The following is a 24,334-nucleotide window of genomic DNA, read 5'->3' as shown; positions in this document are numbered from 1 at the left end:
GGGACCTGTTGGGCTGTGTAAAGATAAATCACTGAGCAGCAGCAAAGCCGTATGGTCTCCTTTTAAAGGAAAAAGACGAGAAACCTCATCTCTGGAAGGGGAACTTCCCTGAGAGTGTAAGTTTCAAGTCAACTTCTTGGCTTTCTGCTCTAGGTACGGGACCCTTTCTCTGCGTGTCTTTGCATGTGTGTATAGTGAGAGCATGAGAGTGACAGAGAGAGAGAAGGATGCAGATCACAGTGTCCTTTTGGACAGACAATGTTGTGTTATAGAAGGATGATCTCATTTTTTCATAAAATTGTGTTTTTCCAACAGTAACTGTAAAATGTACAAAGCCACTAGGGCAGGACTGAGGTGTAATCAGTACTTATAAATCACAAAAACTAGCCAGCCTATGCTTTGCTTTTTTTATCGCTTGTGCAAGGTATCATCATACTGTTACCATCTAACTTCTCCTCCCCCTCCTTACACAGATTACACAATGAACTGGAGGCCAGCTCTCAGCTTAGCCCTGCTGTGGGCAGCATGGCTAGTGTGTGGCTCTGAGAAGACAGAGAGGCTGGCAGAGAGAGGGAGCCATGGAGTTAGGAAAGTGCCCCTGGCTTACAGGGCTTCAAGCAGTGTCCTGAGAAGGTCTGGAGCATCCCTGAGGAATTCAAGTCCAAATCCTCGACACCCTGTTTCCAAGAGGGATTCTTCCACACCTCCAAAACCACCTGCCAACCTCCTGCAAGGGGAGGCACGTTCCCAGGCCCGGGGCACAGGGACCAGAATGAGATGGGTACAGAGACTCACAGCTGCAACCAAATACTCCAAGTCTGAGATGATTAAGGACGAAGGGATATCCTCTGCCTCACAGTCACGAGTGGTACGTTTCCCTTCAGGGTCAAGTTCCCCCAATGTCCTGGCCAGCTTTGCAGGGAAAAATCGGGTGTGGGTCATTTCTGCCCCCCATGCCTCTGAGGGCTACTACCGGCTCATGATGAGCCTGCTAAAAAATGATGTTTACTGTGAACTGGCTGAGAGGCACATCCAGCAGATTGTGTTGTTTCATGAAGAAGGGGAAGAAGGGGGAAAAGTCAGAAGGATAACCAATGAAGGAAAAATACTGGAACAGCCACTAGATCCTGCCCTCATCCCTAAGCTCATGAGCTTTCTGAAACTGGAGAAAGGGAAATTTGGCATGGTACTGTTGAAGAAAACCCTGCAGGTGGAGGAAAGGTATCCTTATCCAGTCAGGCTAGAGGCCATGTACGAAGTCATTGATCAGAACCCCATCAGAAAAATTGAAAAGATGAGGCAGAAGGGCTTCATCCAGACTTGCAAAGCAGCTGGAGTAGAGGGGCAAGTGGTTGAGGAAGGCAACAATGGGGGCAGCACCCAGCCTACCCCTGGCAGTGAACATGTCCAGGTGTCACCAAGGAAGGAGGAGCCAAGGAAAAACAATAGTCAGCCAACAAGGACCAAAACAGTGAGGAAACCAATGACAACCACAGTAGCCACTCCACTGCCTACAGTAAGGACCACTACCCTCCCTCCCACCACCACAACTACTCGTGCCACCACCCATGCAGTGACAACAGCAAGCCGGTCTACAACAACTACACCCCTCCCCACCACACAGAGGACCTGGACCACAAAGTCACATTCCACTATAGAGTACCACAGGCTGCCAGTAGCCCCTGATGCCACCACTCCACGAGTCACAGCCTCTGAGGACTTCTACTCTCCTGTGTGGAAAGCAAACCGCAGGGACCGTCAGCGCGGACACTCGGAGAAACAACAGGCAGCCACACGGAAACCAAACAAAGCTGCCCGCTATGACAGTTTCACAGAAGGCCCAACAGCTCCCTCAGTGCACTATACAAAGGCAAGTGTGGGTAGATTTAAAGATAACCGAACAGACAGAAAGGATTACAACCACAGGGACCTGAATGTCACACCAGGGCAACACAAACCAACTAAGACTAAACCACCAAAAAAGAAGGCCCAAGAAAAGATACTGAGTAATGAATATGAAGATAAATATGACCCAAGCAAGCCTGCTAGTTCTCATTTAGAGGAACAGTTTGCAGCGGGAAATATTCCCCCAAAGAAAGGAAAAGAATCAAAGAAGCATGAGCGAATGGATAAACCTGAGAAGAAGAAGAAGAAGGACAGACCTGACAAGCAGCAGAAGAGTGAAAAGCAGTCCAAGAAGGACAAAGCTGAGAAAAAGAGCAAGCAGGACAAAGATCGTAGCAAGAAGAACAAGAAGGGGAGCAGGACTGAGAATGAGGATTTTCCCAAGCCCAATAAGAAGCCTTTCCTCCAGCCTCCCAGAAAATCAGCAACCAAACTCCTGGAATATTTTGAAGGCAAAAGGCGGCTCATTGTAAGTAACTTGTTCATCTTATTACCTAAATGAAGTCATATCTCTCTCCTGGCAGGATTATGTGGAACTGTAAGTTTATGGTGGTTTTATATTACTCTTTTTTGGTGCTTTTGTTTAAGAGGTAAAATTTCTAGACCCAAACAATCATATTCAACATGGAAGGTTTTGCAGCCTCATATTGGAAATCTTACATGCAGTAGACACAAATTAGGCTAAAATCTCCTCACAGTCACCTCCATGAGCCATCATATAGCCATCAGATTATCTTGTTTCCAGGGGATATATAGGTGCCAGGATCTGTATCAGTATGATCAATAAAATGAGGTTCCAGTGTGGATTACATCCATTCACCACTTTAGGGTACTTGCCAATGTTACCACATTTCAATGCTCAGCATGTCCTGCCAGCTGGCACACCTGCTTCATATTGGTGCTGGTGTCCTAAAACTGGAAGCAAGCCAGGTGTTTTGGCAATTCTAGTGCATGTCTGACTGAGGATATGCACAAAGGCTTGTGATCAGATGCCCTGAGGGATGGGGAGCTTGGGATTGAGATATAATGGGAATTTGGCATTCAGATCTCCCAGACGTCTTCAGAGGTACTGTGCAAAATTTATTTTGGTTTGTTATTTTTTTTTTTATCCTGCTGTTTTTATTAAACTGTAAGACTCTAATTAAAGTTTTCAGGTCTGAGAACTTCAGCATGGTCTGGAGTTACTTGTCTCTGGATTTAATAGTGTTGTATGTTTTTCCAACTACTTATCATAAAAATCACTTCACCTGGGACAGGAAACAGTTCTAGTTGTAATAGAAATGTTTTTTCTGGCGGATGGCACATATCCTGAAGGGTACACTTTGAAAAACAGTTCTTTAAAAATATTATTGTGGGAGCTGGTTTTTTGCAATTATTCTACTGCAAGCTGGCCTGTTTCACAGTTATTGTCTGAGAGTCAATGTTAAAACACACCTTTGACTTTCATATTCCATATTCCAATACAAATAGCTAAGATGCCAAGCTAAGATGCCAAGTTAAGATTCCAACCATTGGAATTTAATTAATCATTCTGCTGATGATTCATGGACCTGAACAGAAGGTAACTTTCTTCTCCTTCCCCCCACCCCCCATTCTTCCAGCTGTAGGGCTAGCATTGGAAGTGGAAAAAAGCCATATATTTGAAAAATTTGAACTTGACTGAATTTTGCAAATAATGTCTCTTAGTTACTTGCTAACTAATATTTAGCCAAATAAAAAGCTCGAGAGAGAAACTATGCAAAAGTTGGGATCTTTGAAATCTGGTCTCAATGTTGTTACTTCCAAGAATATGCGTAGCATCAGGATAAATAAAAACAAACTTGTTAAAAAAGCGCCAAAAGCAGAGCTCACAGATGTCAGGCTGCTAATTCATTACACCACCACAGTCCTGGCAACTGAAAGGGTTGTCTGAAATTTGAACCTTCTTATACTAGGCCACTTCTCAGCTGGATCTCCAAGAAAAAGTTGCACAATTTCAGACTGTCAGGTCAAAACTCACTGAAGACATATGGTTATGCCACGCTGCACTTCGCTTTTCCAGAACCTAAAATCATCCTCAGCCTTGGAGAATAGGTTTGATTTGGTTATTAGTAAAAGCAGTGGCTGAACGCCACTATCTCTTTGCCATGCATGGCACATGAGGAAAAAAGAGAACTTCTCAAGGTTCTTTGAACCCACACATGTGCCTGTTTGCACCCCTTCCTATCAAACTGCTCTGTTCCATTAGGGTCAGTCTCTCCAGTTAGATGAACTCTATTATTCATGAATCTTTAAACCCTTCCCTGGAGACTTAAGCCACACTTAAGCTGCAAAGTGTCTCTATGCAATTTTTTTCCCCTGTTGCTTTTGCATCTTTCAGATGCCTTAACAGACTGTTAAGGACATTGTTTCAGTCCTTTTCCAAAGGTCTTTTGAGAGGGACATGGGTTTTTAAGTTCTAGATCATTAAGGATTTAAGATTTCAGCATGAATTTCAAACATTTTTTTAAAGCTATTCTGGGTTGAGTTCAATTAATGACAAATACAGGTCCCAGGTGCAGAAACTTTAAAAAATGTATCGATTTTGAGTCCTGCAGCCCACCTCTCTATAGGGGGCTTTTATTGCAGTCTTACTATTGTTGAAAAATTTTGGCTTAGTGAGTTTGGGTTCTTTATTTATTCTCCTGTGGTGATGAAATGCAGACTGACAGTTTATAAAGCAGCCTCCCAGTACCTAAAGGGAGCATATAAAGAAAAGGGAGAGTGGAAGTTGTGGATATTCCCAACCTTGTAAGTGCTCAAGCCTAGGTTGGATGGTGTTTGGAGCAACCTGGTTTAATGGAAGGTGCCCTTGCCCACAGCAGAGGGATTGGAATTTGGGGATCTTGAAAGTCCCTTCCAACCTGAACCATTCTGTGATTCTATGATGCAAACATAGATAGATACAGCATATATAATGCCTGGGTTAAAACAGTCATGGCATAAAGCTTTGATATGAAGTTTGCTTTGCCTCTTAAGTGATTCCTGCTTTGTTCTGAAAGGTTTGATGAAGCAGATCAAATTCAGGCCTGCCTCTGCTTTCCTGCTTATGACCTCCAAAACTAGGACAACACAAACCCCATGGTCTGGTTTTGATCTCAGTCCTCAAATCCTTTTCATGACCCTTTTTGGTTCCATTGAAGCATTTTTATGCCATTTAAAGGCAATGTGCTGCATGCTATAGCCCAGAAATCAAATCCTCTTTGTGTCTGACTCTCATTCACCTTCATGTCCCAGTGTTGTAGTTGTGCCAGGGGCCTTTGCATAAATGAGAGGCAGATCTTATAAGCCCAGAAATATATTTTACATTTCAGTACATTGATGAAATGGATTTAAAAAGAGTGTATCATAAAAATTAACCTCCAGGCCCTACAAACTTCAGAAGGCAGCTAGAAAATTATTCCACCTGTTACAGACTAAAGCATAAGTTTGCAATTGAGAAATTCTGGTGATTATTTGTGACCTCAAACCATAAAATTTGGATCCAGATTTCAGCTCCCTTTGTGTTTGAGGATCAGTGGCAGGTGCTTGATTGCAGTTCAATGCTTCTAGTTAGAAGGATTATATTGCTAGGGCTGCAGCATCCCTAGCCATCTTCTGCTGGAAACTGCTGCACAGGCCCACTAAATGGTGTTATGCACACACCTTCCCTGGCATATTTGCATCTCAGCCATTGATGGAGAATCTAACTCACGTGCTTTAAATTTTTTAGAAGTTAAACCTTTGCAGTTCTTAGAATGCTTTGAAATAAGTACTATAAATTGTCCAGATTTTTTATACTTTTGTTGTTGTAATTATTCCCCTTCTTATAGGAAATATAAGTCCACATAAGACATCAAAGTGGCTTAGAACAAACAAAAACTGAATCAGCCTTTTTAAGATGAGATCAGAGTGGCCTTAGCAAGTCTTCAAGGTCTTCTTATATGGCCATCAGTTACATAAATATTCACGTAGCCCTATTCATTCACTCCTTCGCAGACAAAATAGCCACTGGGAGCCCTGGCTAGACCATTGGGTAAGGCCAGAGCAGCTGTTCCCAGTGCTCCCACTGTGAGTGAGTAGCAGGAATCCTAGATTCATGGCACCACTGAAGGCTGTGAGGGGGACTTAGCAAGACTGGCAGGGCAAGGGATAATAGGAAAGTACGTGGTTTTCTGTAAAATCCAATGCTTTCTTCTACCAGAACTGGGGAGAAACAGTGGCAGGGCTCATGCAACCAGCTGGACATGCTTCCAAAAGTTTTCCTGTGGCTGATTGGACACCTTCGGGTTAGGTCTGGGCCTGAAGGTACACTCCAAACACAAATAAATAACAGCTTTATGAGAAAGAGAGCCCAATTTGCAAACAGTGACTATTTCTCCTTCATTAAAATACTCATCTGCTTCGTTCCTTATACTAAACAAGCTCTTTTGTCTCTGCCACCTACCAGCTGATCACAACCCCCAAGGCGGACAACACCATGTACGTACAGCAGCGAGACGAATATCTGGAGAGCTTCTGCAAGATGGCAACGAGGAAGATCTCAGTCATTACAATTTTTGGCACCATGAACAACAGCAGCATGAAAATTGACCACTTCCAGCTAGGTTCTTTTTTTTTTTATATGATTTCTTTACATCTCATGGGCACAATATAGACAGTAAAGGAAGAAATCTCCCCAGCTTGGGTCGAAATCTAAGCAGGATCTGTTGCTGTTATCCAGTTGACTTTCAAACCCATTCCTCCTCCTTCCATGCTAACTACCTCCCTTTTATATTTACATAAGTGTCTCTGGTATTTTCCATGGTTAGGTTTCCAGTGCTGTAACTTGAGCACCTTCAGCATTCTTTGTGGGAATTCTTAAAGCCAGTAAAACAGTGGAACAGTGAAAAGGCAGAAAAAAATGAGATTAGGGCATGGGACAGAAAGGGGAAATTAGGCTTAGCTCTACCAATATCCGGAATACCAACCTCACTGTTCAACTAAAAGACTGCACTAATACAATGCCCTCCTGCCCTTGGTTTTTGCAAGACATCAGCCATGGGTGGCTAGATACAGAAACAGGCTGTTGTCATGAAGGAGAGGAGACTGGTGGCAGAAAACACTGAAGGGAGTTGTTTGAGAGTATATTCAAAATTAGGTCCAAGTTAATCTCTTTTTGAAGTTCAACATAATTATCTCCCTGCTGCCATATAATATTTTCTCATGCCTTTGCACTCCTCATAAGGTCCTAGAATTCTTTACTTTTCAGGGGTGTACACTTGCCACCTTCTTTACATACAGAGTTCCCATACAGACAGGTGACACTGGGGATCCATTTCTCTTAGGCAGCTTTGAAACAACTGCTCTCCGTGTTCAGTCCTGGGGAAGCACTTGCCAAACTCAGTGAGAATCCTCCTATCATAATAACAATGTTTGAACAAAGACTTCAGGTCTCAGCACTTAAGCTTAGGTGTCTCTTGAATCATGTGCACTATTTCAGTGCTGCCTGCATCTAAAGATTAACAGTACTGTGAATGCTTTGCTGGATGAAGCCAAAGAAATACAAATATTTTACAATTCCATTCTACAAATAGAATAAAAGCTGCTAGTTTTGCTTATAAGTCCACCACAGCTTTCCTCTCAAAGTTCATCTGGTTTTACCAAACTCTGGGGAGAGATGTGCGATAGAACAGAAAGCTCAGGACCACACCAGCTCCAGGGTGTTGCAGGTTGGGAATTTAACTGGCCAGAAGATCACAGATTTATGTCTGGCTTCCAGCTGTGCCTCTGCTACTCTCAGAGGGACAGGACCTAGCAGGGGACCTGGCCTTGTGTGCCTGAATGACAGTGAGTCACAAATACTGCCAGACTGTCCATTTGTGCACCTCCATGACAAATTGGGAGCAGTACAAGATTTTCCACATGAGGCCAAGGTTACTCAAGGACACTCTTTGTGTACCTAGACCCATCTGCCTGTCAGTGGACTGCTTAGGGTTATATTTAGCTCTAGTCTGGCTAATAAACAGATATTCACTCTGACATAGACCATACTCTTTCAGTTCCAAACTTAACCTACATCCACACTTTACCCAAACCACACAAGTGTATATATAACAGCCGAATTCTCACAGGAGAAATTAAATTGTTCAAGAAATTCAGGAAACTTAGAAGGGTATAGGTTAAGCCTTACATGAAGTTCATCTTACAGTTCTGCTCAAAACACCAAATCCTGAGCTTTTTAGAAAGTTTAAATAATGCAAACATCTTTCTGTTCTACCTCTCCTTCTCCTCTACCCTTCCTGTTTGCGTGGCCTCTTCAAGGCTCACTCTCTGTCAGCATCAGAGGCAGGAAAAGTTTCTCCTAAGAAACATTGTGTCCCCAGCATGTATCCTACAGTGTGAAGCCTGAGCACCCAGCACGATGAGGTCTGCTCGGAGTGCTGCATCTTGGACTGCAATACAAACAACAACAACAGCAAAGCCCACAGAAAAGACTTTTCACTTGAAATTTCAAACACATTTAGAACTAGTGAATGAAAGAGCTCATTGACACTGGCCAAGATCAGCTCATAGTGAAACCAAAGAGTATTTCCCAGTTTCCCACTGGAATGACACAAAAGCTGAGTGTCACTTCTAAAGAGTAACTCATCTTCCCAGCCTGTCTAGCTGCCAAAGATATATGGAGAAACATTTCCACACTCTTTCAGTGACCTTTCTAGAAAAAGCAAAGGGAGAGGGAACAATGCAGGTAGCAGAAGTCAGTCTCAACTCCTGTGGTCTGTCACGCTGAACCCAGATGTCCTTTATGAGGTCCAGGTCAGGGACAAATAGCTAATTGGAAAGAGGCAATTAGGTTAAATTCTTTTTTTTCCTTCTCCATAGAAATCACTTCCAAGTTTGAAAGGCAGGCCAGCCTTTCTGGTATTATTTTTTAACTTGAAATGTTTTTCTGCATCACTCTCTGTAATTTGATTTTTTTCTTTTTATCATAAGTTTTGAAAGAAAATCTCCCAACAGTGAAGCTCTAAAGTCCTAACTTCATACTACTATCTAGAGTTTAAAGCAGAAGAGTACCTGGGTTGGTTGGTCTAAAGTACTGCTGCACATCAAATTTCACTATAACAATTTTTGCATTATTCTACCTCCATCTAGGCCAATGAGATAGTCTTTGCTTTTAAACACCATTCTTTGGTCTATGTTTTAATGGTCATGCTTGCCACCAGTAACGTAACTCTCACTTAAGAAACACTGATACATGATTTACATATGTTTTATGAAGTGAATAACCAATCAGCATATGCAGATACCCACCCAATGGGAAACTGATAACATTGCCTGTTAATTCTCTACAAAACTTTCAACTGAGCTACATATATCCATGAAAAAACATATATATTACATCTATAGCCTGATTAGTATAACCAAATTTTAACATTTTGCTGGGTTGTTTTTGTTTGTTTGTTTTTTGGTTTTTTTTTTGTTTTTTTTTTTTTTTTCTGTAAGAAGAGGGTTCAAGGTGTAAAAACTAAAGGTCAGATTCTGATTCAGATATTTTCCCAAAATTTTAATTCAGAAGTTTCATTCAGTCTATACAGAGATTGGACCTACTGCAAAATTTGAAACAGCCATCAAGGCTATGGATGTTTAAAAAATTAGTCAGAATACTTTGTTGTATAATGCATCAATTATGTCTGCTGCTGTGTGATCATCTTGGATAATTAATCTCATCTCTATTTCCTGGTGAATAATTATGGAGCAGGGGACTGGAAAGTTGTACCTCTGGATTTTACTTCTTGATCACCTGTCATGTCTCTGACTTAAGGCAGGTCATTTAAGCCATGGCTGGGATTTCTGAGACTATGAATATTAATATTTGTAGAGGTGTCACAGGGTATAGACAAGTAATGTCTGCAGGGAGCTCTTGGGTGGCCAGGTGACATTTCCCTTTGTGTGTGATTTAGCTTGTCTCTAGCTTTCCAGGCCCACAGTTCCATATGGAGGCTTGTTCCAGCACTGTTGCAGTTATACAGGACTGTGCTGGATGCTGGAGCTGAGGCTGAGCTGATGACAGGGAGGCTTTCAGGACATGACCCCAGTACACCCTGGTTCCACAGGAAGTAATGAACCTCAGTACCTCCACAGGCTTTTCTTCAAATCTCTGTCTTCAGAGGTCTTTTTCTCTTCAAATGTTTATGAATGTTTTCTTGAGGTAGAGCACTGAGTAGGTACAAAACATTCTCAAAATTAAGGTTTGGTCTGTCAGGATGCTAGAATAGGAAAGGCATCAGCACGCAGATGGAGAAGGGAATAGCAAAATAGGGTATATAGAGAGGTGTGCTGCTAGGACTGCAGCATTCAAAACACATTAAACAGTTTCTGATTTCTTGCAGTCACTAAACTTTGCATGTAATTTTTTTAAGACTGGCAAGGTTAACTCTAGTGTTCTGGCCAACCTCAAGCTGTTCTAGCTATATTTTACTGACCTAAATTATCCATGCTGTTTCATTTGCACATGGTACACATTGTGAAAATTTCTACTGTCTATTCCAGAAATGGCTGCATTACAGGAGCTGGTGAAATGATCAGTACATGCATATACATGAATGAGGTAATACCAAAAAAATCTAAAAGATCTTTCCAGGAAAAAGCAAGATTTTTCAAAAGAATGAAAAAATATTAAATATTGAAGTGCACATGTCCCAGAACAGATTGATTTTCAAAGAATATTGGGACTGAAAACTGGACAGTTAAAAGCCATAATACCATACTGATGGTTTTTAATATCTTGACTACGCAGCAGGAAGAGGGCTTCTGGAAAATTAATTTCCCCCTTTCTTTCAAGTTTGAAATTAAAGGCAGAGTGCTGTGTGATTCCACAACTATTTTTTTTTCTCCTTTGTCTCACATTAAGATAATGAAAAGCCCATGAAAGTGATAGAGGATGAAGACCTTGTCGACCAGCAGCTCATCAGCGAGTTGAGGAAAGAATATGGGATGACCTACAATGACTTTTTCATGGTGCTTACAGACATTGACATGAAGGTCAAGGTGAGGTTTCAACTCTTTAAAGAAAAGGCATTGGAATAATATGAAAAAAAAAAAAAAGAAAGAAAAATTTTACGAAATTACATTACAGCCTTTTAAGTGAAGTACATAAGAGATCGATGCAGTGACTTGGTCATTGTTGGAAGACAAGAAAAAGAGTAACAAGAAATTTTCAGGAATTTTGTAGCTATCTTCATTCTCTGCACTTAGGGGATTTCAGGAATTGTGGATTTCTGCTGAGATGGCGAGGAACAGGACCCCCAGCTGACAGGGGTTTTAATGTAGTGCCCAGTATTCTGAAGCACATAGTTTGGCCACTCAAAGGGATGCCAGCACAGTGCATATGGACAATCCTCTAGTTGAATGGCCTGACAGAAGAATATAAAGAAAATTTTTTGCCTGCAATGTCCTGGCCTTACCACTTTCGGCAAATACTGAAAATATGTCACTTCCAAAGGGCAGTCTGACTGCAAAAGAAATATTTTCCATAGTTTCTAATCTGTTTTAGGCCTTGTTACCTGTGTGCAAATAGGACTACTTGAATCTCTATATTCCTACGGTGCTGTGATACATGCAGAAAGGCTGCTAATATGAACATCCTTATATTCATCTGGGGTTTTTTCTTAACAGCAATACTATGAAGTACCCATAGCAATGAAGTCAGTGTTTGATTTGATTGACACCTTCCAGTCACGAATTAAAGACATGGAAAGACAGAAAAAAGAGGGTATTGTCTGCAAAGAAGATAAGAAGCAATCCCTTGAAAGCTTCTTATCCAGGTATTATCTTCTGCTCTTATCTGCTGCTATTTCTACTGATTACTGTTTTACAGGGAAAATACCCATGCAACTATTTATATGATTTTTAAATACAGATTACTCAGTATTTACAGTGTTAAGCAAATACAGACATGCAGCCAGAACTGAATGCAGCCTTGTACATAATACTGGAAGTCAGGAAAGATGTTATGTTTCCTGACTGACTGCACCTTTTTTGGACACTGACTTTTAGTACCTCAGTTTCTCCCATCATGACATGGAGATGATAACACTGGTTTGCATTAGTAGAGCAAATAAGGATTAATTCACAGATGTTAGCTCAGTGCTTCGAATGTTTGAAGCACAGTGTTTATGTGTTTCAACCATCATCCATCCCAATCTCATTAATCCTATTCAAATCCCTTCCATGTACTTCAAATCAGTAATTAATTCTCTGTAACTTCCTTTTTATCCTGCTTGAGATAACAGTTGGTCTTGGTCAGTATTAGTCATGCATATTATTAAAGGTCTTGCAGATGTCTCTTGCAAAATGTCTGAGAGACCTTTTGCAAAAAGAGAGTTTTGTTTATGCAATCTCTATATGCCATATTATTGCTCTACTTGTGAGACCTAAATTCTAGGCAATATATATGTATGGACTGTGGGAATTCAGATCCACAGAAGAGCTGTGCAGGTACAGGATAATTTACATGAATTTAAGGCTACCCCAATGCTCTAGGTAGCCTTTACCTGATACAACTGCATCCTCCTCACCTACTGTTGGAATTCATGGAAATACACTGTTAATGCCAGATAGCTTTAAAAATAACTGAGGCAGCATGCTGGATTCTGATGAGGGAGGAAAGGAGCAATAAGTAAATTAATAGGTTGTTGGTTCATAAACATTTTAAAATTCTCTGGCCACTTCAACAAAAAGGGAACCTTTAACAAGATCCACCCCACCCACCTCACCACCTCCTGTTTAAGTCTCAGTGATTCATCGCCAAGACCACCAAGAAGAACCACAGTTTGGAAACAACTGATCAACACAAGAAAGAGGCTTGTATTCTGGAAAGGGACAGGCCCCAAATCCTTCTTTGCTTGGAATTAGCCCTAGCAATAAACACACATTAGAAAAACAGGCCCAAAAATGCAGAATGTTGCATCTATAAACAGAACTGCTGCTGCACAGAATGCATTTGTTGTCTGCGAAAGAAGCATCAGGCTTTAAATATTGGGTAGACTTCTCTAGCCACATTAACTGGTCATATTCCCAGCAAGATTCATTCCAGCTTTGTCCAAGGTTGTGTTCCCAGTCGAACAAGAGCCCTGGCATGATCTCCCTGGTGTTGCTCATTGGAGAGGTCAGTTATAATAATGCAAATATTGTTCTTAACAAGCCTGGTTGGCATGAAAGGAGACCATGAGAGCCAGAGCCGGCTTGAGTAATGCTTAAAATCCACATGTGCAAGGAGAAAACCTTAAGTTTGGGAGGGAGGTCCCCTGTAACAGTGGGAACAACACTGGCTGTCCTGCTTTCTGGGCTCATAAATCAGAACAGAATGCAAAACAGGGAGAAGAGGAAGAAAGGATGCACACAGGGAAGGTACGGCAGATTTGTCAGGAGTATTGGTCCATGGTTTCTGATGTCAGAAATAAGGCATCAGTCTGTATGTTAGTGCTGGTGAAGTAGCAGCTATGACAGACCAACTGAATTAACTTCTCAGTAAAACATAGCCCCAGACAAGCACACCAAGTATACAGATTGCCTGGAGTGGGGGAATAAATAGCTTGAGCGCCTTTCAACACTTCTCAGCTCTGTACATCCCTGAAGGAGATAACTAAAAAAAACCAGGAAGCAATTTAAGAGCATCTCAAAGAAACTCACAGTTTTGGCCTAGGCAAAATACGATCCAACAGCTATGTTCTCAGTCACTGTTCATATGTAGCTGGGTGTTTTTCTACACAAAATATCATAAAGATTATTTTGTTACACATTTTCAGAATAATGACACAAAATTTTCCTCCTTTCCTTCACACCACCTATGTGATTCTTAATGCTTCTCATTCCTATTCACATAACTGTACACACACACACACACACGTCTCTTTGCTATTCCTCCTGGGCAAGATTAAAATTGGGGTAGTTTGCTTTTCAAGGACTTAATTTTTAATTGTAAAAACACATATAAGTATCAAGGAACAAGACAAAGACATCAATCAACAAGACAAAGACAGTATACACTGCTCTTTTAACAACTTACTCTGTGACTATGAGCAAGTCCCACCATATCTTCAGCTTCTCTCAAGTGAAGTAGAATTGACCCATTGCATTAGCCTTTATTTTGAGATCTTCACACAGTGCTGCAGAAAAGCAGGTTATTATTATAACAGAGTAACATCTGCATCCATTTAAAAGATCATTTCCTGCTATAAAAATATCTCTGCAGCTTTGCAAATTCCTATAAATGTGTTTTCTTTAGGTTAAGTGGAGAAGTATCTATATTCAAAAAAGAAGTTGTTGAGGGAATATTTGAATCCCCTAGAGCTAGAATTTTTAAAGGTTTCAAATGTCCTTATGGCACTGCCTTTCCTTGACAGGAAAATGGAAGAACCTCCTTGTGCAAAATCTTGGTTAGATGGTGCAGCCCCTACTAAAGAAATATTTCGAGGTCTATCTTATTGCCCCATCCATGCCTTACATAGCCATAGGCTCACACAACCACATACTTACATGCAAGCTCAGATTTAAAGCCCTGTTAAAGGTATTTGGAGCAAACGTGGTACAGGAAAAAAAAGGAGGTCAGTGATTATTTACACAGAAGTATGAGTTATGTCTAAAATGAAGATACACCCTAATTCTCAGACAGCCCTTGAACTGCAAATAACTATGCAGTTCCAGCAGTGGTGAATGACGTAAAAGCTAAATGCCTAGTGAGGAATTCCACAGGAATCTTTCTTTCTTAAATATACACTTCTCTGCACTGCTGTAACTACTGAAGGGGCTTTGAGCAAAGACTGTATGCTTTGCAATGTTTGGTGAAGCAGTGGCACTGCAGGTGTTGTTTCTTTGGCAGTTTTAGAACTGCAAAATTCAAACCAAGCTTTATCCTCTCCCAGTGATGGACAGAACTGGGAAGATTTCCCATCCAGCTGTTACTCACAAGTTATGAGAGGCACCACATGTCTAACCCAAAAAAAATGAAAATGCTGAGAGAATTTGAGTCACATGTCACGACCATGCCCTGTCACACTCTTTTCAGGTTCCGATGGAGAAGAAGGCTGGTAGTGATCTCTGCTCCCAGTGATGAAGATTGGGCTTATTCCCAGCAGCTTGCTGCTCTCAGTGGACAAGCCTGCAATTTTGGTGAGTCAAAAGAAATTATATTCTTGCTCCCCCAAACCACATCCTTCCTGGTGATGTGATGGATTCCTTTGCTGAAGTCTGAACGTAGACAGTCTGAGGAGTCTGATAACTGAAAAGTTTCCCCACACACTGACAGCTAAACAAAGTGTTGTGTGGAATCATTTGTGTGAGGTAGAAAATGCTAGTGCTCCAAAGCTTGTCTCCAGGCTTGTACTTCAGGAGAACAAGAGTATTTTCTTTTTTGTGCAGTACAAATGAACAACATAAATAAAATGCTTTGGGAAGGGCAGATCCTGTAACACTCAGAACTGGGCCAGGTATCAGAGAGATGCACGGACACAAGGGCTGTTTTTTTTTCTTTTCCTTCCTGCTTCATTGCCAAAACCTGTAAAAATATTAATGGGAGCCACTTTAATCCAATAAAGGCCATCCGAGACCCATAACTAGGTACTTATGATCCAACTACATAGTCAGTGGAGAGACATGGGCTCCTCCAGCAGGCAGTTAAGAGCAAGACCTTGAAACACTCTTCTGTCTTTTCATAATGAAGCTCAGAGAGACTGACTTGTTAAGTTCCTAGCAATGCCAATACCATACAGGGTCTAGACTTGACTCCCACAACAGAATGAAGCAGGTTTCATTCAACAGCTGCTATATCACTACATTCCAATTACACCTGAAGGGAGATCCACACAGTATCATTGTTTATTCATAGTCACCTAGCTTTTATTCAGAGCATCAGTATCATCTCATTTGGTAACTACCAAAGTAAACTGCAACATGGACCACTGTAAAATGCTTTCTGAAGAATGAAATGTAACCAAAACAGTTATTATCCCCACCCTTTTAGGGACAGCTTGAAGGAGATCCAGTGAGTTTCTCTAAAGCCTTTGTCAACATTTGTTTTAACTAAGTGGTATGTTTCCAAGCATCTTACTTCCAAGTTGTAAAACAGTTACATCAAAGATTTTTTAGATTGTACAGATTCATTTTACATGAGCAGTTTCTGCCATCCCTAAGGTCTTTCTTCAAAGCAGAGGCAACAGTCCAAGCCTCCGTGCAGAACAAATAAAAGAAGTGAGTACCTGTCATAAGCTATTCCCCTCACTCAGAGTTTAACTGGGATAGATTATATTGCCTCTAAATAATTTGTTGCGCTGTGTATGACAAGTAAAAGCTTTACCAGCAAACAAAAACAGTGCAGAAACATTATGGATTTGGAGAATGGCCTCTCCAATTTACTGGCATATCTGATGCTTGTATCCCTATGCTACAGAATCACAGCACCACACCGCTGTCCTTGGCACACCACCAACTGCTTTTATGCAACTGATTCATGATTCATGCAGCACACCAGTTTATCCCTGTGTTTGGGACAGGTGGTGTGACTGGCAGGGACTTCACATAAATCAGTAACTCGTTCTTCCAGAGGGCTGGCTGAGACTGGGCCCTAATTTAGCAAGCACAGACCTGGCTGACGAAACTGAAATCTGCCCAAGGATTAACAGAAAGTTCTGGTCTGGCTCAAAACCTTCTTCATTTCCTCCACAGGTCTGCGCCACATAACTATTCTCAAATTGCTGGGAGTTGGAGAAGATATTGGAGGCGTCTTAGAGTTGTATCCAATTAATGGTAAGCAACTATTCCCAGTTTCTTCAGTACTACCCATGAAGGGCATAACATAGAGCTGAGTGCTTCTTTGCTGTGATTTTTTAAGAGGGATTGACAGTTTTTCTCTTTTGTTTTGTTTCTTTGAAGAAATGAGATGACACAAAAGCAAACAAAAAGCTTTCTTGGTGTTTCTGTGCTAAACCTTATTTAGGTTCTTCAGGACGTAAAAGCACAACTATCTAGAAGTTATTTCATATCTTTATCTCTCACCTAAACTTACATTCCCCAGTACACTCCTCTGCCAGCCTTGCTGTCAAAGGGATGTCTGTGTCTTTTACATGCTCAAGAGTTTGCAGGGCTAATAGTACACACACTCAGCAGACTCTCCTATATGGGTCCCTCATTCATATTCATAGAATGGCTTGGAGTGAATAGAATCTCATAAAGATTATCAAGTTCCAACCCCCTACCATAGGCAGGGACATCTTTCACTTGATCAGGTTGCTCAAAGCCCCATCTAATCTGGCCTTGAACTCTTCCAGAGATGGAACATCCATCTGGGCAATCTGCTCCTGTGTCACAACCCCCTATCCTAAAAAATCTCTTCCTTAAATCAAATCTAAATCTACCCTCTTTCAGTTTAAAACTATTATGTCCTGTCTCTATGAGCCCTGCTAAAAAGTCTTTCTTTCTCTGTGTTTCTTATAAATCCCCTTAGAGTATTCGACTTGCATCTCAGCAAGCTACTTCAGGCAGATATTCTTAGGAGAGGTCACTGTCAGAGTACTTTTCAAATCCTACAGGTTCCTCTGCTACCTAATCCAAACAACTGTCTCCATCAGTAGAAGAACAGAGACAGAAAGGATTTCATTTATGCCATCTCTGTTCCAACTGCTCTGTGCAGGAGAGCATCCTAGTCCTTTTACAGCACAGGAACATTAAGTCCACATATAAGAAAGAATAAGAACAGAAGAAGCACTTCGTACTTCTTCCATCAACGTTCTTGAAGCCTCTGCTTATTTTTCACTGAAGGCTTCATGATCTTGGTTATAGTTCCTATCAAGATCAACACTCCTCTTTTCTATGTACTTGTCTAATCTCCCTTCGATCCACGTGTTCTCCTGTGAGAACCTCTACAGAGGTACCTTTTATTTGTCCTGAATATGGCCCCCGTAGCTTTGTTTGATGCCCCTTATTTCTTGTGTGGGGAAAAAGGTAAACATTTAATTCCTATCCATCTTTGCAGTGACATTCACAATTCTGCAGACCTCTCCCAATCCATTTACCTGACAGATTGCAGTCCCCACTTATGTGGACATAGAATCATACGGAGTTGATTCCCAACCTGCGATCAACCTTGCTGCCTTTCTGACTTTTTTCCCAGTTCTACTGTAGTCTTCTGAGGGGAGAGAACCAGAATTTCATGCAGTGCTTAAGATGCACACAAACAACAGGTTTCCACATTAGCATAATAATACTGTTCTGTTATTATTTTCCTCATGGTTTATAACATCTGGTTTTGCTTTTGGTCATTAGTGAGCACTGAACTAGCCTTTCATGAAACTCTCTTTTGTAGCCCTAAGATCTCACTGCCAAGTGGTAATGGTCAATCTTCACCATTTCTTATGTGGAGTCAGAAAAATTTTCACCATGTGCATCTCTTCAATCTTTATAGAATTTCTTCTCTAATTTAACTAACAAATCATACAGTCTTACAAGGATCTTCTGCAATGTCTCACAATCATCCCCTGCCCTTACTACTATGAGTATCTTCACATCCTCAGTATACTTCCTAAATTCTGTCCTTATACCTTATGTGCATCATTTACAAATACACTGACCACCACCAGTCCCAGAAAAACCACAGAACTTCACTGATGACCTTCCTCCACTCCAGGTGATCATTCACTCCTACCTTGCTTCTGCCTTTCAACCAAACCATCAAAGTACCTTTTGAAGTCTTCTGGACATCCACTTATTTTGTATCAGCCAGGCCACCCTTAACCACCAAGTTTGCTGACCTCCTTCAGAGAACCTCAAATCTGTCAGGCAGGATGCCACTTTGTAAGCATCCAGCTGCCAGGCCAAGTAGGTGCCCACTGATCTTAGTTGTCTTATAGTTTCTACTCATTTACCCAGCATAGACTTTACACTTAAAAGCTTGAGTTCACCAGATTTGCACTAGAACATGTATTTTGAAGTGGACGTGACATCTACCACATCCTCTATCTCACATATAATGAGTGAGGTTCTATAGAGCCATTAATGACCCAGCAAATTCATCCTGCAATTCTTCTATCACACTTCAATTCTTGTAATTTCTTTCACCACAATTGTTGTTCACGTATACCTTCTGCAATACCTCAGTTGGTGACCCAAGCTGCATAGTAGTCAAAGAAGTTGGGTGACAAAAAGATGTACCACCCCCAGCAGCTTCAGCCTAGAGAAAAAGGACAAGTTTACTAAATCTAACAAAACTGGTTAAAATAAATTCTTAGTTCACAGCAGAACAACTCCATTTTGGATCCAGGAAATCCTGAACTTGTAAATTACAAGCATCTTACGTTGCCAACTATTGAGCTGTATCCTATCTCATGTTGCTAACTCGCTTACCTACAAACCATCATCATTGCCTTAACAAAACATCAATGCTGATTTTATGTGATCACTTTCTAGGAAGCTCAACTGTAGACCGAGAAGACATCCCAGCTAACTTGGTGAAAGACATCCGCAATTATTTTCAAATTAGCCCAGAATATTTCTCCATGCTTCTAGTGGGGAAAGATGGAAACGTCAAGTCCTGGTATCCTTCTCCAATGTGGTCTATGGCGATTGTGTATGACCTGATTGATTCCATGCAGCTTCGGCGACAGGAGATGACAATTCAGCAGTCGCTCGGCATGCAGTGCCCAGATGATGAGTATGGTGGGTATGGCTACCATAGCTACCACCAGGGATACCAGGAAGGTTACCAAGATGACTACCGTCACCACGGGAGTTACCACCATGGATATCCATACTGAAAAGGGCAACTTAGCCTCTGAGTGCCCCCTGTCTGCCTTCTAATAGCTATCCGAGCAATACGTGGCCAGTTGCAGAAAGTCTTCCCGGGCCAACTATCCACGCCTCGTTCTGCTACTGTTCAATCAGGGGACTTTGGTCATTTGCCTTCTCAAAAAATGCAGAAGCCTTTACAGTGAAGCAATTCAAACCAGTAGTATTGAAGCTTTAAACAATAAAGACTCCTTTATATTTTTAAACCTTTATAAACAAAGGCCATCAGCAGGTGCTGTTTGTATTAAAACCAAACAAAAAACACCCCACAGCCCCAATCTATGGGCACTGCGGTAGGGCAGGACACAAGCTGTCCAACAAATGTTGCAATGTGCTTTTTAGTATTTTTTCTAAGGAGAAAAAATATAAGTATATTTATTGGAAAGTGAGATTTCATTAAGCTTATGGAGAAACGAAAGATCGCACTTGAGGTCTCCCTCAGAAAAGGAAAATTTAAGAAAGAAGCATGGGGCATGCTTCTTAAAAATAACAACAATAATAAAATCTTTTTGAAATACTTTGTTTAAAAAGACAGCATCCCTTCTACAGTGCATTAATATTGTAACTAGCTGACTTTATCAATGAAAATAAGATTTATGGCTATGGCAGAATTTGCTCCAATACAATATAATGTAAAGTTCTTAACTACAAAGCTTACTGCATAACCATTTATTCTTTTAATTGGGATCCCTCTTCTCTTAGGTCCTGCCCACCTCACAATTAAATCCAAGTTAATGAGAGCTAAGTGGAAACACCAACCAGAGTTAGCATTGTCTGAAATACTGAAAACTAAAAAGTGTTGTTTTTAGCAGAAAACAAAATCTCATTCACCTATATTTTAAATGAGTTGTAACTAGCTCTCTATAATAATGCTTTTAATTAAACTGTTACTCTAAATTTCAAATTTTCTTTTACCTCTTCTTCTCATACTGTCCCCCATAAAAGCGATCTAGATTAAATGTTTATAAAACTATCTGAGATTAATTTGATCTGCTAAACCATCTCTATTTCTGGCACACTTATAAAATGGTTTTCTTCTCCCTTCTCACGTCTTTGGGCATTGGATCCATTGCATTACCCTACCCTACTGAAATCAGTGGCAGGAGCTGCAGATATAGCCATGGTTTCCACACCATTTCAGTTCGATTTCCAAATTCTAAAGACACAGCAGAAAGATTATGGAATATCCTGAAGTGAAGAAGATACCATGCAAGCCTTCTTAGTGGCACAGTGGCCACTTCTAATGTTGAGGGTGTGCCTGACCAGTCACATTTCTTTCTATAATCCATGATTTGGGTGCACATCACATACACATACATGCAACAGGGCACTCCTAGTAGGTTTTGCCAACAGAGCAATAGCACAGGAATAGGGAGAAGGCTACAGCCCTAAGCTGGTCAAAGCATGCTCTGCACATGTTTTAGCATTTTCCTGATTTCTTCACTCAAAACCAGATGCTTTCTTTAGAAACTTAGCCACAAAACGCCAGACGCTGCTTGCCCTTCTGAGTTTCAGAAAGGCAGACAGATGTGGAGGTCACAAGGCCTTATTTCACAAACCGGGTCATCCCCTGGGGCTGGCTGCCCTTCGTATCACCAGGCCTAGTCAGTGCAGGGTACAGCTCCTGACTTACCTTTCTCAGGTGACTGGAACTAAGTGGGGGAAGGCAAGTATTTGACAGAACCGATCTGAGAGGACCGCTGCCTGCAGAGAGCTTTCAAGCTCTCACTGACTACAGCACTTCCACAGCTGAAAGCAGTGGACAGAGAAATTAAAAAAAAAAAACAAAAAAACCCCAAGAAGAATCACAGAATGGGAAGGTTTCTAGAAGAAAATGGAGTGTCCTGTAGCTCACTTTTAGAAAACAAGTGCATCACTGTATTAAGGTCAGTTGCCTAACTTTCCTTGCCTGAAGCAAAAAGAGAGGAAAGTATCCCAGATGATTAACAGGCACCTCCTGTAGACATAAAGAAAAATGCCTTTGGGGTGTTTTCTTTCAGGTGTTCATTTACTTTCCTGTAATCTTGTTTTAAAGTCTTTAAATGAAAGCTCTTTTAACTCGCACTACAAATCACATAAACTAAATGTCCTCTGCTAAGAAGGGGGAAGACACAGTGAACTTACAAAAAGAAAGAGTGAAACACCTAATCCAAATGGCCTTTTTTTTAACCCTGTCCAAAATTCAAAGTTAAGTTGTGCAAGTACCAAACTCAGCCTAGGCACTCAATGGGAATTACATTAAAAAGACAACTTCAAACAAACTGTCCACTTATCAAGAGAGGTTGGGTTGGGCTCTTAAACAAAAGGACACATTCAAATATTCATAAAATTCGAGGAAGACTCTGTACTATTCTACATTCTGGTGCCTATTTCTGCCTTCATTACAAAATGACTCGAAATTACCAGTAACTTTTAGCAATTATTTAAAATCCTGATTTTGCAACCTACCTGTTTCCCTGTGGAAAACTAAAAGCAAAGCCAGAAGAAACATCAAATCAAAATATCCTTTCAATGAAACATGTAATAATCTTGCAGGCTATAAGCATTCGAGAGCTACAATACTCCAAATGAAACTTCCATTTGGCAAATCACAAATCAAATCCAAAGCACTGGATCTGTCCCTTCAGCATCACTTCATGGACAGATTTACTGAGCTGAAGATCCTATTCCTACAGATCTTGTGGGAAGATTTCATATGACAAAGAAAAACTTTTTTTGTATACATATTTATCAGATTTGATTCAGCTCCAAGATGGCTGTTTTCATCCACAGCCTGTCTTTGAAGCTGCTACATTCACAAAATAGCTGAAATTAACCAAAATAAATACTGCTTTAATTGGCTTGTTATAAACAAGAGAAACATGTACACACCTCTCTTCCTGGGATTTTTTGTGAACTATTTCCTCAAACCTGGAGGGAGGAACATAACATCCTCAGCAGCAATTAAATTCAAACGTTTGTGAACCTGGGCTCTAAATCAAAGCTCAGAAAAAGCTCTCTGCCCAAAGTATTCATTAAGGGCTATGAGTGCCAAACTAATGCTGCTCTCCAAAAATATCCTCATAAATTTCTCTGTTGTCATTTAAGGCAAATAATAGTTAACCTTTCCAACATGGAGAAGTTTCCATACAGTGGAAATACTTAATCAAGAGGGATTTCCCATGATCTATATGAGATGTGTTACTCTAGAGAATTGCTCCCCCTTGCTAACCAGGGTTGCTCTCCAGCTGACAATCCTTTACAGTTACTTCCTCTAACAAATCTCATTTACATACTAAATTTGACCATCGCCATGAATAGTACAGCTGCAAAAATTGGCATGATTATGCTTTTGGGTTACTAAACACACTGTTTTACTGCTAAGATGATGCAAATCCTTACCCATTTTAAGGCATCCGTTAGCACTCCAGTTGCTGCAAAGGAGATATACAGTTCTCCTCCATTATTATAAGAAACCTGCCTGGCCATCCAACATAATCTCCCTGAGACCTCCAACCTGAAGCCAAGAGAAAGATTTCTACATGTTAGACAGGACCAACTCCACAGTGCAAGTAAACACTTTGATCAACATTTGTATAACCAGTATCTTTGTCAAGTCAGCTACACATGATAGCATTGGTGAAAATTACAGAGGGGAAAATCATAAAGCAGGACAAGAGTTGAAAGCAAGAACTAGGTGCGCTTTATAATAGCTGCAGATCAGTCATTCCTGTATCTCATTTCTTTTAATGCTGGTATTTCAGACAGGAAGGTCAAATGTATGTTTGCATCTGTACAGATGACACTCATCTTTGGTTTGATGCCCTGTCATTACAGGGATGAGGCTGATTTTTATGTTGTAACTTGATGCAAGGCAAAGTTCTTGCTTTTACTTCATGTAAAAAGCTACTACTGCTCATGTAAATGCAAAGCAGTCTAAAGCTAACAGTACTTTCACTCTTCTTGGAAATACCTGCTTATGAGTGAAATAAGACAATGAACTCAGGCAGGTATATATTGCAAAGCTGTATGTAATGACACTAAGTCTTTAACAGTTTGAGCATTCTTCTCCAAGTTTCATTTCTCAAAATACGTCATCATAAACCAATTAGAACTACACTTCTGGAATTTACACTGAAATATGCCTTCCTATTCAGTACAGATTCAAACAGCTAGGGTTTCTTGTGTTGAAATGGCCTACTATACATGCACAACGAAATTAGATGCAAAAGATTTTTCAGCCATGACAGTAAATTCATTTCGTACAGTTATTCTTAATATACTAGACAAAAGTTAATGCAGAAAAATTATAATAATTTTAGATTCATAGTTTATGACTTGACAGTCTTTGGTCACATATGGAAACACGTTGCCCCTCTTGATGGATCAATGACAGGAGCTATGTTAATTAATACAGCAATAAGCCATCAATACAGTACACATAAATAAGCTTTATATACTAAGCCTGGACAGAATGGCCAAGGGGAACAAAGGCAGGACTGTCTTCAGGCCAGAGAAATGCATCACTAACTGCTTACTATACACTGTGGTATGAGGTTCTGACACTGAACTCATTGCTTATCTTCTTAAGAATTTTTCTGACAGTATCTTTCAACTATGAAAGACACATTTTTGA

The 24,334-nt window shown here is 40.6% G+C and overlaps 1 protein-coding gene and 1 long non-coding RNA gene across 3 annotated transcripts; one reads left to right on the top strand and one right to left on the bottom strand.

The window, feature by feature from the left end:
• Positions 1 to 20,623, top strand: CCDC80 (coiled-coil domain containing 80). 2 transcript variants are annotated; one of them, XM_027897751.1, is made up of 8 exons: positions 1 to 98; positions 473 to 2,374; positions 6,353 to 6,509; positions 10,796 to 10,932; positions 11,560 to 11,708; positions 14,951 to 15,054; positions 16,606 to 16,686; positions 19,342 to 20,623. In XM_027897751.1, exons 2-8 carry the CDS (start codon positions 482 to 484, stop codon positions 19,686 to 19,688), a joined length of 2,868 nt encoding a protein of 955 aa, XP_027753552.1. In that variant the 5' UTR covers positions 1 to 98; positions 473 to 481; the 3' UTR covers positions 19,689 to 20,623. The 2 variants fall into 2 exon arrangements, with proteins under 2 accessions (XP_027753552.1, XP_027753553.1); XM_027897752.1 differs by having other exon boundaries at positions 7 to 153; positions 474 to 2,374.
• Positions 2,764 to 23,341, bottom strand: LOC114064572. The gene is made up of 3 exons (XR_003572782.1): positions 23,101 to 23,341; positions 20,537 to 20,541; positions 2,764 to 2,774 (listed from the first exon to the last, which is right to left on the bottom strand). It is a non-coding gene; the product is annotated as an uncharacterized LOC114064572 (long non-coding RNA).
• Positions 23,342 to 24,334: the final 993 nt, after the last annotated feature.

This window comes from Empidonax traillii, unplaced genomic scaffold, assembly GCF_003031625.1.
Source record: "Empidonax traillii isolate 1590-97213 ecotype Southwest subspecies unplaced genomic scaffold, ASM303162v1 scaffold558:size415862, whole genome shotgun sequence".
Lineage (NCBI taxonomy): Eukaryota > Metazoa > Chordata > Aves > Passeriformes > Tyrannidae > Empidonax > Empidonax traillii.
This window is presented reverse-complemented; position numbering and strand designations above follow the sequence as displayed.

Coding starts and splice junctions, on each gene's coding strand:
- CCDC80 (XM_027897751.1), top strand. CDS start 482: ATGAACTGGAGGCCAGCTCTCAGCTTAGCCCTGCTGTGGGCAGCATGG. Junction 11,709..14,950: donor CTTGAAAGCTTCTTATCCAG/GTATTATCTTCT, acceptor CACTCTTTTCAG/GTTCCGATGGAGAAGAAGGC. Junction 15,055..16,605: donor TGGACAAGCCTGCAATTTTG/GTGAGTCAAAAG, acceptor TTTCCTCCACAG/GTCTGCGCCACATAACTATT.